Source organism: Protopterus annectens, chromosome 6.part1 (genome assembly GCF_019279795.1).
Source record: "Protopterus annectens isolate FY-2018-M chromosome 6.part1, PAN1.0, whole genome shotgun sequence".
Taxonomy (NCBI): Eukaryota; Metazoa; Chordata; order Ceratodontiformes; family Protopteridae; genus Protopterus; species Protopterus annectens.
In genome coordinates, this window is record NC_056738.1 from 85,926,440 (window position 1) to 85,940,872 (window position 14,433).

The window sequence follows — 14,433 nt, forward strand, 5'->3', positions numbered from 1 at the left end:
TTTTCTAGGCATAGTGCAAGTTTTGGGCCTGAGGAATTCAGTACTTCTAGTTGGAAACGATGCCGTCTGTTTAATATGAAAGACTATAGGCCTGAATACACCCTCCGAAGCTGGTGCCTGCACAGCGGCTCTGGACCCATCCAAGGTAGAGAGATCCGCAGGTTCCATAGTCGAAGAAGCATCTCGCGGCATACCGGACTCTGAATGGGTCTCAGTAGAGGCTTGCGTAAATGTAGTAGCGGGTATCAGGGGCTGCGAAATCATCTCAGTGAGTACCGGCGGACTGGCGACTAGCTTAACAGAAACGTCTTGGACCTATGCGGTCTGTCTTTATCCTTACTTTTTTTGGATTATCGGTAGTCTGATGGCTTAATGAAGCCATTTCGGAGTATGGAGATAGAGAACACAAGTATTTGGCTACAGAAATAGCCCAACAAATTGTTCTGGTGTTGAACAAGGCACAAAACTGACAGCGAGGGACGTCGTGGTCTGGGCCTAAACAGGTGAAGCAGTAAGAATGAAAATCTCTAGAACGTATTTGCTTTCCACAGGCAAGACAATTGTTAATTTTTTCCGACATCGGTTGCAGCAAGAAAAAAGGATCCCCAATGGGGTACTTATTTTTTTTGAAGACTTCGAGTTTGAAACTCAAAAATGAAAATTTCAGGAGACGGCCGACCGGCATTTGCGAACTGTTTCTGCTTCGGCCACCGCACAGAAAGAAAGACTGATGTAACAGCGTCTGCTGCATGTTTTAAACTGACGACCTGACGTCATGAAAGAAGCGACAGCATCCGATGCAGAAATCCAAAGACTCTGGTATTCAGGCCGGCTGAGGGCTACCTGCAGGCAGATAACCCAAATGTGATGACTGCAACAGTGAAAGACGAAGAACGTCTGTAGTATCACTACATACTTGCCTAACCCAGTTTCAGAACCTTGACACACTTCTCTAGGAGATGAAAGTTTATTTTTGTCCAAATATTTTAATGCCCTTTCTTCCTATGAAATGTGCCACCAAACACACATCTTAAGGTGAAAAATCTTAGAAACAAAAATAAAAATCTTAGAAACAAAAATAAAAATCAATCACTGATCGCTGTTTAATACACAGGGCAGACATCTAATCTGTCTAGGAAAACTCCTGATCCTCCTTCCTCACTCTCAAGCTGAAGGTTCCTTTTTCTCAAACTTTTTCTAAGGTAGCTAACTTGGCTTCAGTTCTGAAATAAGATGTATCCTCTGCAGAAGATCAAAACATCTCAATTAAAAAAAAAATGAACAGAGTAAGTCTCTAATATCCAGGAAATTTATGTCAGACCCTTGGCCATTTAAACCACTGGCAGCTGCCAATCTGAATCTACTCCCTTTGGAGAAAAAAAAAAAACTTGGATCTTGTTTGAAGAAATACTCAACAGATATCTGACCCTAGAATCTCTCTCAACAGAGCAATGCAAAATACCCTTTCAAAGGAAGGGGAGAAATATTGGCAGCCTCTACAGAAAACAGCTGTAGAAATGAAGCCCAACAAAGCCATATGGGGACTGATATCTGAAGGCAGATTTTTTCCCAGCCAAAATAAAAACCCTTTACAACCTGAACCTTCTAGAATGTATGCTGTTCAGCAGACAAGATGCCAAAAATATTCTCCTCTCCCTTTACATGCTGTGGAAAAAAAAAGGGTAGTCTGAAGAACTATGTGACCTTAATCAGGAGTCACCTCGAAAATGGATGGAACTCCAGCATCCAGAGACCCAGTCAGGAAGTGGCAGCATTCAGATAAACGAGCTCTGCAAAAACTAGTGGCTTGCCACTTAGATGAAGTGAGTGGCTCTACTCAATTTTTTTTTAAACTTCACATTTTTGGAAGACTCCCTACGCAATAAATATCTTGCAACTTTGTGTTCAATAAATGTAATCTTCCTGGCTCTCCTAGCAATTGTCCAATAAAATAAGCGCAGAACACTTTTCTGCTGCCTTCTTCAGCCAACGAAAAGCCAGAAGAGATGCATTGCTGGGGGGGACTGGACTTGATGCCTATAACAGGACCTGCTGCAGACCTTTTCAGGGGATGTACTTCATCTTAAAAAACAACTGGAAAACAAGGTGCATATAATCCAAAGCAGGGCAGACCAACTATCTAAAAGACTAGGTCTAAAATGACTCAAACTATACTGAGAAACTAGCAGGAAAAACTGCATAGGTTCAGGCAAAAAAAAAATATATATAATCAAGAAAACTGTGCAACTTGTTCTCTTTTAAAGCTGGGCTGCACTCTGATGGACATGGTCCAATACTGTAACCCTGCTCACTAAGTTCTGACGTAATTATATACTCCAATCTACTTGTAGCAGTTGTAAGCAACCCTACTTCCAGCAGTAGTTGATAATGAGAAGTTATGTACCTACCATAACGTTCCATATTAGTTGTCTTCTTCTCGCCTTCTTTCTTGCTGGATGGGTTCAGAGCCGACCTTCGGCTCACACTCGGCCTATACTAAAGCTCGAGAGCTATTTATACCGGCTCGAGGCTACCCTATATCCCACAATGCTAGGCGCTAACTACCCAGATCTCATTTGATAGCTGAAAACCATAGCAGTTTTGCTCTCCAACAAAAGGAGGAGGAAACCTCACTCGAAAGGCACCTAGACCTATAGCTACCAGAAGGGATAGCCTAGGGGTCAAACTGAGGCAAGAAGAAGATCCCCAAGGATCCTTAGGTCTGACCAGGCTAGGGGGATGGGGGGTGGGATGCAAAAAAGAAGGTGGGAAGAAGACAACTAACATGGAACGTTATGGTAGGTACATAACTTCTCAATGTTAAGTTGTCAATCTCACCTTCATTCTTACTGGATGGGACCGCGTCCCTAGCACCTTCACCCTGGTTGGCTCATTGGAACAGACTCTTAAGAACGGTGGAACCAAAATTAGCCCGGCTTCTGGAGGCCATGTCTAATTTGTAATGAGAGATAAAGGTATGAGGAGAGGCCCAAGTGGCTGCCGCACAAATGGAATCTATTGGTAATCTAGCCTGAAAAGCTATTGAGGTGGCTAATGCTCTGGTTGAGTGAGCCCTGGGCCTTGACGGTAGCTTCTGGCGTCTGAGCTGATAGATGAAAGTGATCACAGATGCCAGCTATCTAGAAAGGGTTACTTTGGAACTGGAAGGCCTTTCTTGCCTGCTGCATAAGAAAGGAAGAGCTGGTCAGATTTCCTAGCATGCTTGGTTCTATCCAAATAGTAACGGAGTTGACTATGAACGTCCAGAAAATGCAGTTTTTGTTCCGCTCTGTTGGAGTAGTTTGGGAAGAAAACTGGAAGACAGATAATCTGGTTTAGGTTCGCTTCAGAAGAAACCTTGGGTAAAAAGGACGGATTAGTCCTGAGGGACACACTGTCTTTATGGAAAACTAGATAAGGTGGATGAATGCAAAGGGCCTGAAGTTCTGATATTCTTCTCGCAGATGTTATGGCAACCAGAAAGAGTTTTTTTCAAGATAGCAATTTCAGGGAGCAGGAAGCCGCAGGTTCAAAGGGGGGAAGAATCAAGGAGGTTAGAACCAAATTTAAGTCCCACTGCGGTGGGGGTCCCTGATTGGGGGCTTAAGCAAAAAGATACCTTTGAGAAAGGTTTTACAAAGCTTATGGGACATGATACTGGACTCAGAAAAGTCTGCATGAAAGTTCGAAATAGCCGCTAACTGTACTCTGATGGTGGTGGAAGAAGAAACTGAGTGAAACAATTCGGCTAGGAAGTCTAGGACTGATTGGATAGGGGCAGTAAAAGGATCTATATTTCTAGCTCCTGCCCAGAAGGAAAAACGCTTCCACTTGCTGGAGTAAATCCTCCTGGTGGATGACTTTAGGGAAGCTATAAGTATGTCACGCACAGAATGGGAAATAATGGGAAGCCTGGCTAGGGTTGGAATTGGAGCAACCAAGCTGTGAGGGTGAGAGATTGGAGGGAGCGGTGCAACTGTCCCGACTGATGGGTCAAAAGATCTGGCACTGGGTCCAGATGTCAGGGCTGCCCCAAGAGGTAACGATGCAGGAACGGAAACCATACCTGACTAGGCCAGTAAGGAGCAATGAGGATCATGGTGGCTCTCATGGCGGTAGCTTTCTGAATCAATTGAGTGATTAATGGAAAGGGGGGAAAGGCATACAGACGTCCTCGGGACCAATCGTGGACTAGAGCATCTCTGGGGGGGTGGCCGGGAAGAGAGTGAAGAAGTCGTGGCACTTGCTGTTTTGAGGTGATGCAAAAAGGTCGCAGCAAGGTCGACCCCATCTCTGAAAAATTTCTTCCACTACTGTTTGAGACCCCACTCGTGTGGCATGAGAATGGCTCTGCTCAACCTGTCTGCTATGATGTTGGACTTCCCGGGGATGTGCGTTGCTATCAGAAACCGCTGAGAGGAGATCTTCCACTGCCAAAGTCTGAGAGCCTCGCGACACAAGGGATAGGACTTGGTTCCGCCCTGCTTGTTGATGTACTACACTACGGACATATTGTCCGTCTGAACTGCAATAGTCCCGATGGGAAGAGAGTCCTGAAGGGCTTGCAACGCTCAAAGTACTGCTCTCATCTCTAAGACATTTATGTGCAGGTGGCACTCGAAAGGTTGCCATGTGCCCCGGACCGTCCTGCCCTGAAAATGCCCCCCCCCCCACCCGATCAGGGAGGCATCCGTTGTCACCGTGGCGACCGGGGGAGAAGGAACAAATGGTCTGCCCTGAAGGACTTGAGGGGAGACCATCCACCAAGAAAGGTGTTTCTTGCAAGACAGGGTTATTAAAATGTTGCGTGACATTGGAAGTTGTTGAAAGGACCACTGGGAAAAAAGCATCCATTGAAGGATCTGCATATGAAAGCGAGCTAGGGGAAAGTAGAGTAATGGCTGCCGCCATGAGACCTAATACCTTCAGGACAAACCTGGCTTGGATTTTGTTGTTCTGAAGAAGGATGTGAACATGCCTGCGAATATCTAGAACTCTTTGTTCGGTTAGTTTTGCGGAAAGCCGGACTGTGTCCAAGGTGGCAACTATAAAGGTAATAGACTGACAAGGCAGACTTTTCGAAATTTATGGAGATACCTAGCCCTTTGCAAGTATGAATGGTGTAATCTCTGGAGAGAAGTTGACGCCTGGTGGTGGCAGTGAGGAGCCAGTCTAGATATGGAAACACCTGGAATCCTTGACGCCTCAGATGAGCCGTAACCACTGCCATGCATTTGGTGAACACTCAGGGGGGCTGTAGTGAGACCAAAGGGCAGGGCTCTGAACTGATAATGACTGGTTCCCAGCCGGAAGCAGAGAAACCTCCTGGAGCACCTGTGCATCTTGATGTGGTAGTACGCATCCTGAAGGTCTACTGAGCACATCCAATCGTCCTGACCCAGAAAGGGTAGAATGGACTGTAGCGTGACCATCCAGAACTTCGTTCTTCTTACAGACCTGTTTAGTCTGCTGAGATCCAATATGGGTCTCCAGTCCTCTGTCTTTTTTGGTACCAAAAAGAACTTGGAGTAGATTCTGGATCCTTGTTGGTCTGCTGGGACTGGCTGGATGGCTCTTTTTGTTAGCAGTTTTTATATTTCTAGTACTGCTTGTTCCCTTAGACTGGGTGGAACGTCTGGAGGGGGTCGTTTTGGCCGAGTTGGGGTGTGGATAAAGGGAATTTTGTAACCCTCGGATATGATCGACTGTACCTATTTGTCTTGGGTGAGTGAAAGCCAGGCTTCTGGGTACAGTGATAACCTTCCCCCGACTGCCTCCGAAGGCGGACAGTCAGGCAGCTTCTCAGGGATGCTGGAAGTGTTTGTCAGAAAGAGACTCTGCTACACTGATTTTGTGGACCTCCTCTGCCCCTAGGGCGGCGTCTGTTATTGTCCCCCCCCCCCCGCCTCTAGAGGGGAACTGACCTCTTGCGTCAGGCGCGACCTTTTGTGGTTTACAGGACCACATCTTCCCACCCTTCTGATCCTTGGGGTATGATCTAGACGGGGTGGAAAAACGGACTCTCACGGCAGAGAGAGTCTTGCCTTCTTGCTCGCATCGGGTCAAAGTATCCTTCACCTGAGGTCCAAACAAAGCTGAACCGTCAAAGGGGGAGTTAGTGAAGAAGGGGGCTGCAAAGTTACAAAGCCGCACCCAGGCGTGACGCCTTAAGGCAACGCCTGTGCCTGCAGCCCTACTCACCCCATCGGCCGCATAGGAAATAAGCTGCATGAAGGAGTTGACAATGGAATTCAGGGTTGCCAGCTGGGAATTTATTTTGTCTTGAGACCTCACCCACTTCTTTGAGCATGTCTCTTTGAAGGCGGGTGAAGTGGCACAGATAATTCAGCGAACGCATGACAAAGGTCGCTGAAGAAAACATCCGCTTGCCGTACCTATCCATAGTCCTAGACTCCTTGTTAGGAGGATGGACAGGTACTGAAGGATCAGCCAGTTCCTTCTTAGTGGCTGCAGCCACCACCATGGAGTCAACTGGGACACCCTTGGCTAAAAACTGTTTGTCCGAAGGGGCTGTTATAAATTTGGAAGGCCTCCGTGAGGTAGGTTCCATCGTATCAGGGGCCGTCCACGCCATCCGTGCCACCACTTCCATGAGGGGGTCAAAGGACGGAGACACCCAGGAGGTGGAAGGGCGAGAGCCAAAAGCCTCTAGGTAAACCGACTTGTCCTCAGAAGGATTAAGGGTAGACCAGTTCCCCCTCTGCTTCAGGATTTCAAAGATGTCTGAAAAGAAGACATCCTCAGAGGGGGACCCTTCCGACTCATCCAAGTCGGTATCCGATGTAATGGACTCAGGGGAGTCCACATGCTTCCTCTTACATTTCCTCTTCCAAGGGGGTTCCCCTGACGGATCAGGGGAAACCTCGGAAGAGGATATTCCTAATGGGGAAACCTGAGGCGTTGGATCTCTACGGTCAGGAATGAGAGGGTGGGTAAAGACCGCAGCAGGCACTAGAGGGAGGAGCTGAGGGAGCCGACCATGGATCAGGCACAGGGGCCAGCACGCTCCTCATGACTTCAAAGGCGAACCTATCAGGCAGGGTAGAAGGTCCCCGCTCCGAAGAGATAAGGACCTCTCCCGGCACCGAGAGTGACGGCTCCGAAGCCGATGTCAGGGCCGAACTTACCAGCGCTGAAGCTCTGAGAGGGAGAACGGGGTCGGACAAGGGTGCAATGCCACTCACCCCCTTGGAGCCGACGAGGAAGTCCATGCGCCCGGATCCCTCCAAGGATGGGACCATGGAAGAGAGGTATCGGCTCCGACGTGTCGACGGCCACGGCTCCCACAAGCTCCAGCTCCGAACTCAGAGGAAAAGTCAGAGGAGAAATCGAAGATGGGGTGGGGATAGCCACTGTCTGTTGAGAAGGCTATCAAGCATTTTGGCTAGTGCCTGAGACTTAAGAAGTCTACTAACCACCCTCTCGAGGTTGTGGTCCGAGAGCCTGGAAGACCTGGAGGAATGACTCCGCTCCGAGAGTAAGGGAGACCTCGGAGCCGAGTGAACAGACTCGAAGGATGGAGATTTGGACCTTTTACGGCTAGCAGATGGCGCTGACACCACTATCGGCGCTGACTGAGTCCTGGAATCATCGGCTCTGGTTCGAGCCGATGTAGAAGCCTGAATTTGAGGAACGTCCACTCCAGCCAGAGCCGATGATGAAGACTATGTCTTGGAAACATCTGCTCCAGCCAGAGCCGATGTGACAGCAGTTTGAGTACCACCAGTCGAAGGCTCTGAGCTTGGAGCTGACGGCTTAGATGGCTTTGAAGGCTTCCCCGACGAAGACTTCGTCGGGGAACCTTCAGGCTTTAACAAGCCCCTCAAAATTAACTTGTTTCTGCGTTCCTGCAGGACTCTTGGGCTGAACGCATGACAGACCGAACAAGAGTCCTGCAGGTGCAGAGGGCCCAGGCAATAAACACAAGTGTGACCGTCTGTCAGCGACATTTTCTGACAGCGTGAGTCACACTTCTTGAAGCCTGAGACCCTGGTGTCTTTTGACATCCTAAGTAAAAAAATTACACGCACACACACACCCTTTTAAACAGTAAAGTCAGTCACACAAAAGTTAAACTGACAAGTTAAGCAGAATAGGCCAAAAGGCCTAACCTTATAACTAAAGGGATTAAAAAGGGACAGGAAGGGGGATTAGCTATGAAGGGAAGCTAATGGGATGGTCACTAACTAAAACTAAGAAAAAACCTGAATAAAAGATAGAAAATTTTTGAAATATAACTTCTAACCTGAAGAGCCGGTAATAAACGCACCTCGCAGCTGTAAGCGGCAAACAAGATCTGGGTAGTTAGCGCCTAGCATTGTGGGATATAGGGTAGCCTCGAGTCGGTATAAATAGCTCTCGAGCTTTAGTATAGGCCGAGTCAGAGCAGAAGGTCGGCTCCAAACAGATCCAGCAAGAATGAAGGCGAGATTAACAACTTAACATTGCAGCTTTTTCTGTACTGGTGGAATAAATTGCATCTCCTTTTGACGTGATTTCAGTACAGGTATACAAATTCTGTAGCAATAATACTGAAGGCATGCACAGAGTAAGACATGCCTTACAGGTGCATATTACCCCAGCTTGACCTCTTCTTTACAGGTAAGCTAAAGAGTGTGCAGGACACTAATCAAGTGCTTCAGTATGTGTTTGGGGAAGTGGTGCTTAAGCTATTCCCCTTGCACCTTGCAATTAACTCTCTGGACGATACAACTTGGGGGAAAATTCTCTTTCAAATTACTACTTGCATTTCACTGAAATTTGCACTCAACATTCTTGCAACTGAGTGTCAATTCAGCAATTTACTCCCCACCACAGAAAAAGCTGCATTATCAACTGCTGTTGAAAAAGGGTTGCTTACAACTGCCACAAACAGACAGGAGTATATAATTACATCAGAGCTTGGTAAGCAAGAAAAACAAAGGGTTCCACAAGATAAGAGACTTCAGCTGACCATCATTTATAGCAAAGTAAATATGGAAAGCAAATGACAATGATTTACTGAGCTGGGGGTTACATAAAACATAATTAAAAATTAATACATTTAATCACTGAGAATTTACTCACTGTGAGTTATCTTCATTATTAATTCTTTTAAGTTCTCGTATATGAAGATTTCTTACTCTTTCCAAGCGTTCAAGCTCTGCTTGTATTTCTGCTTCTTCCTAAAGACAGTAGAATGCTCTACATAAATCATCTTTTGCATACAGGCTATTATCCTGTTTATTTTATTTCAGCAATTTTTGTTGAAGTTTGGAAAATATAATACTCAGTCCTTTCAAAATAGACCAAAACCGAGTTAACTTAAGCAAATGTCACTAAACTAGAAGGGACAACACAAATGGTGACAAGGGACAAAGATCCTATTCCCATTATTTAGATATCAGGCACCACCTCATGGTTAGTCTAGCTCCAAATTCTTGAGAGCGGCATTATAAACCTTTCAAGGAAAACAGATGAAAGTTATGTACTTACTCTAACAATAGATCTCCATTATCCATGTCCATCGTTTTCAACATGTCCTCTCTCCTTCACACTTCCTTTCACTTGAAATACCCCTTTCACAAGGGCCTAGTAGGCCACAGCTAAGGCCTTTATGCAGTACTGCAGTAGTCTACTTCTAGTCTACTTGTGGAAATGTAGACTGTGGTAAGGGGTTTTATTCATATATCTGTGTGTGCATGCATCTGTATATATTTGAGTAAATATCAGTAATTCTAGGAGAAGGTCAATCTGGAGTGAAGGAAGACGCATGCTGTACTATGAGATAGAGGGAGCATCTTGTGTTTGAGAATGTTCTGCAACGTGCAGAATGGTGCCCAGTCCTGCCTTTGAAGTGGACAACTGGATCATGTAAGATGTGCATTTACTGCAAAAACAGTTGAAAGGGTCATGCAGTCTCTGATTACTCTCAAAACTGTTGTTTACTATTTGCCCATCACTTTTGCAAGTGAGGCACTCAACACAACAGCAGATGACTGACTCATCAATATCTGAACAATACCCGAAGCAACGCTTAAGGCTTTCATACCAAATTTAATCATCATCTAGATGAAGACACCAGTAACTGCTTTAATATTGCAAGCTGCAACTCTAAAAATGCACAATTAGTATTTCAATACAAGACAAAATGGGAGAAACTTTTGCAAAAGGGTGGGCTGGGGCACTTATTTGCCAATACTGCAAACTGGAACGGACTTGCTCTTCATTATGCCTGATGTATATTAACATTTGTAACTATAAAAGAAAACTATAAAGTCATATACTAACCATAAAGATATATCCATGTTGTCTGCCTAGCTCAATATATGAGACTTCGGCGCCAACTCAGATCTGACACCAGCCAATTCTAAAGCCTTTCAGCACGACTTGGCTCTGTACCCCTTACACAACTCCCTGCTCCACCAACTCCCCAGATCAAATTTGCCCCCAAGTATTAGTAGAATGAGATGACATATCCAACTAATCTCCAATTCCTCCATAAATACAAGGAAAACATTCAGGGAAAATGAAGACTCTAGGCAAGCAGAAAGAAAAGCCCCTGCTGTCCAGTCACCAGAAAGGGGACACTCGTCTAATCAACAAGAAGGCCGGGGGCAGGAGGACGGGAAAGTTGAATCAGACAGTGACAGCAAACACAAATTTATTGTTATGGGGAGTACTCAACTTTTGTATCAAATGCTGCCTGCTCAGTCTGTACTCAACCTATGGGACAGTCCCCAGCCATGACAATTTCTTGGGAGTAACTAAGGAAGGATACTCTGCAACACAGTAGAACTAAAGAAAGCCCTAGACCTTGACTGACTAATTCAGCATATAATGCAACACAAAGGTATGATGGCCCAGCCAAGCAGCAGCAGACCAGATATCATCCATAGGTACACGCGAAAGAAAAGCTGTAGAAGTAGAAACAGTTCTAGTTGAATGGCCTCTAAGCTTTCGTGAAAGAGACTTGTCCCTCAGGGAATATGCAAACAAAATACAGTTTGACAACCACTTGGATAAAGTTACTTTAGACACAAGTGAGCCCAGTCTGGATTTTGAAATTGAAACAAACAATTGGCTACACTTTCTGAAGGATTTGATATAGTCAAGATAAAAAAAAAACATAGCTGCCTATGCACGTACAAAGGATGGGTTAGTAGTGACACTAAAGCCACTGCCCATTTCAGTACCCTCATATACCTGGCCAGAGAAACTAGCCGCATCAACTCTGCCATATGGCCAAAAAGCTTTCGAAATCCATGAACCAGAGGTTTGGGAACCGCAAGCACTGACAAGGCCTGAGCTCAAAGACTGAGAAGAATGGAGGATGGCAGCCTGGCGATCTGATGGGACTATGTCCAAATGGCAACCTATGAACTCTAAGACTTGTACTGGTTGAAGGGTTGATTTGGGGTAATTGAGTGTGATGCTTAATTTTTTGCCTAGTTGGAGCAAGAAGTCCCTAGCCAACATCAATGAAGCCTCTGTGGGGGCAGTGAAGAGCCAACTGTCCTGATACAGAAAAAAACCTGAAACCCATGCAGCTGAAAATAATATGTGACCACTACCATGCAACTGGCAAACACCCAGGGGGCTGTGATGAGACCAAATGGCCAAGGCCCTAAACAGAAAATGACTGGCCCCCAGCTGGAAGCAAAGGAACCTAAGATAATGCTGATCTATCTTTATGTGATGGTAGCCATCCTTGAGGTCTATCAAACACATCCAATTGGCCTTCCTCAGGCAATATGAACTGCACTGTGACCACGTCAGGAACTTGTTCTTTCTGGTGGACTGGTTAAGCTTGTTCAGGTCTAAGGTCCTTTGACTTCTGTGATGCTAAAAAGAATCTGGAATAGACCTTAAATCTTCTATGGTCTGGTGGGACCTCTTGGATGACTCAGCTTGCCAGCAGCTTACAGATCTCTGCTGCTTCAGGAAGTCTGATGGGGTAGAATATCAGGGATATGGTGTGGGAATTTCTATAAAGGGGATCACATACCCTCTGGACATGACTCTACACCCAGGCAACTGTGGAGATGGACTCTCACGCTTTGGGATGGAGAGTTAACCAAACCCAGACTCCCACCAGAAGCAAGCAGTCAGGCAAACCCTTTAGGACTACTGAAAGGGCCTGCCAGAAAAAGCACTATGGAAGTCCTGATTCTGCAGACCACCTCTACCCCTGGGGAGCATCCATTATGATTCCCCTCCCACCCTTGGTAAGAAAACTCTGGGGGAGCATCTTGGGAAGAAAACTGCAACTTCTTGAAGAAGAGACACTTAAGACCTTTCAGATTCCCAGAGAAGAATTGCTTGGGGGGAGGGACGACCCTTGTGGCAGACAGTGTCTTACCATCTTGTCTGATCTTTGTTAGCATGTCCTTAATCTTGGGTCCAAGCATGGAAGACCTGTCAAAAGGGGGCATTAATAAAGTACACTCTGAAGTCCTTGAAGTTCCACAACTGCATCCAAGTATGTCGCCGTAACACAATTCTGGAGCCTGCTGCTCTGGACACTCCATTAGCCAAGTTTGAAACAAGTCTTATTGAAATAAGTTGCGGTGCTCAAGAGAGTCTCCAGTTTCTGAGTACCCGGATGGTGCTCAAGAGAGTCTCCAGTTTCTGAGTACCCGGATACTGCTTTGTCTTGAGGGTACCTGACACTTCGGAGACTAGACAGAGATGGAGCCTGGTCATACATAAGTAATTAACATCTCTCACAGGAAAGATGGATGAGGCATAGGATCGCCTCCCTAACCAATCCAGTGCCTGAGACTTGTTTGGGTGGTGGATCAAGGAGCTCTCTTCGGAAATCTCCTTTCTGGTGGCTTCTGCCACCACAATGGTATTGACAGCTATACCCCTTCAACAAGGCCAGTCCATGGGGGGGAGGGGGCACAAGAACTTTTTTTGTTTCAGAGTTATTGGTTCTACTGTGCCATGCTCCTTCTGCACCCTTGGAGATGCAAAACCTATAAGGGCATCTGGTGGGGGCATTTTTTTTCAGTTCAACATCCAATACAGTCTTTTCACATTTAAGAGAACACACCTGTGGCTGATACTAATATTTACAAATGACACAATTATCTACAAAATTCTATCTAGCTAGGCTGGCAGCCTTCACCTATCTTCACAAACATTCACAATCTTTACTTCTTTGGGTTATAGCATACCTTTCAACTGTCCAGATTTTTGTCTCATGCTTTTGGTCTGTTCATCAAAAAATGTGTTATTTCCTACGAAATAACCAAAGTCACTAAACAAAGACAGACTTTTGAATTTTAGAATTTATATCCTTTCCAAAATGCACGCTAATGCAAAATCTGTCACTCTTGCAATTTTCTAAGGGCAATAATTTCAATCTGTCTACAGCTCAGGGCTTCTGCCATTTCCATTATTTTTGGCTTTATCAAGATTTCCTGCACTTAGAGGTTGAGCTGTATGGATTTCAGGCTCCTTTGTGAACAGCACTTCTGGACAGGACTACAGCCAGCAAGTATTACTCTGTATTCGTTACCTTGACTACTGCCCCCCCTCCACCTCACATTTAAAAAAGTTTTCCTTTCTTCTTGTGCTGCTTCATACACAGCTTAAACATCTACTCCATTTACAGCCGTTACCCACTAAAGATACAAAACATTTTCTTGAGATGCGTACTCAACTCGCTAAGCAAGCCAAGAATGTATATGTTTCAGGCATCAAATTAAAAAGTCAAAAACATTTCCTGACTTTACAAGCTATAATGTTTCACAGACATGCATAGAAAAAAATACTTCAATACAGACCGTATGAATGCATGAATGACAGTACAGTTGTGTACACTTAACATAAATGTAGACGTTCGAGTGTATTCAATATTTTAGTCATCACATTTGGGTTATCTGCATGCAGGCAGCCCTCAGTCAGCCTGAAAACCAGAGTTTAGGGATTTCTATATCGGATGCTGTCGCCTCTTCCATGACGTCAGGACGTCATGAGTATAAAACATGCAGCCGACGCCATTACATCAGTTTTTCTTGCCTCAGATGTCAGGAGCCCCCTAAATAGGAAAGAATTACATGATGTGGAACACCCCCAGAAAAAGCAAATACCAATGATATAAGGTATGCCAAACAAAAAGGATAGGCAGAAGTGAAGAGAAGTCAGGGGGGCTGGACGGAGGGTAACCAGGACTGCAACAGTGAACAGACTCTAACATCTACATTTATGGTAAGTATACACAACTGTACTATGTTCTTAGTGTTTCACTGTTGCAGTCATCACATTTGGGTCGATTCCCAAAGCTGAGGATGGGTGGAGGCAGTTAAGAAGGATTAGGAGTGGCAAGCCGGCCCTTTACGTCTGCTGTAGCAAATCCAGCTCTGGATTTAGAAAAGATTGGCAAGTGGTAATGCTTGGTGAAGGTGTGTACAGAATTCTCTCTCT

At 45.4% G+C, this 14,433-nt stretch overlaps 1 protein-coding gene across 1 annotated transcript in view; it reads right to left on the minus strand.

Annotated features, from left to right (window-relative positions):
* Positions 1 to 14,433, minus strand: part of TLK1 (tousled like kinase 1) — a gene marked incomplete in the record, with an annotated part of 2,832,579 nt that overhangs the window by 950,280 nt on the left and 1,867,866 nt on the right. Inside the window, 1 exon segment of the mRNA XM_044075520.1 lies at positions 9,088 to 9,185. Coding sequence (XP_043931455.1) covers positions 9,088 to 9,185 — 98 coding nt within the window.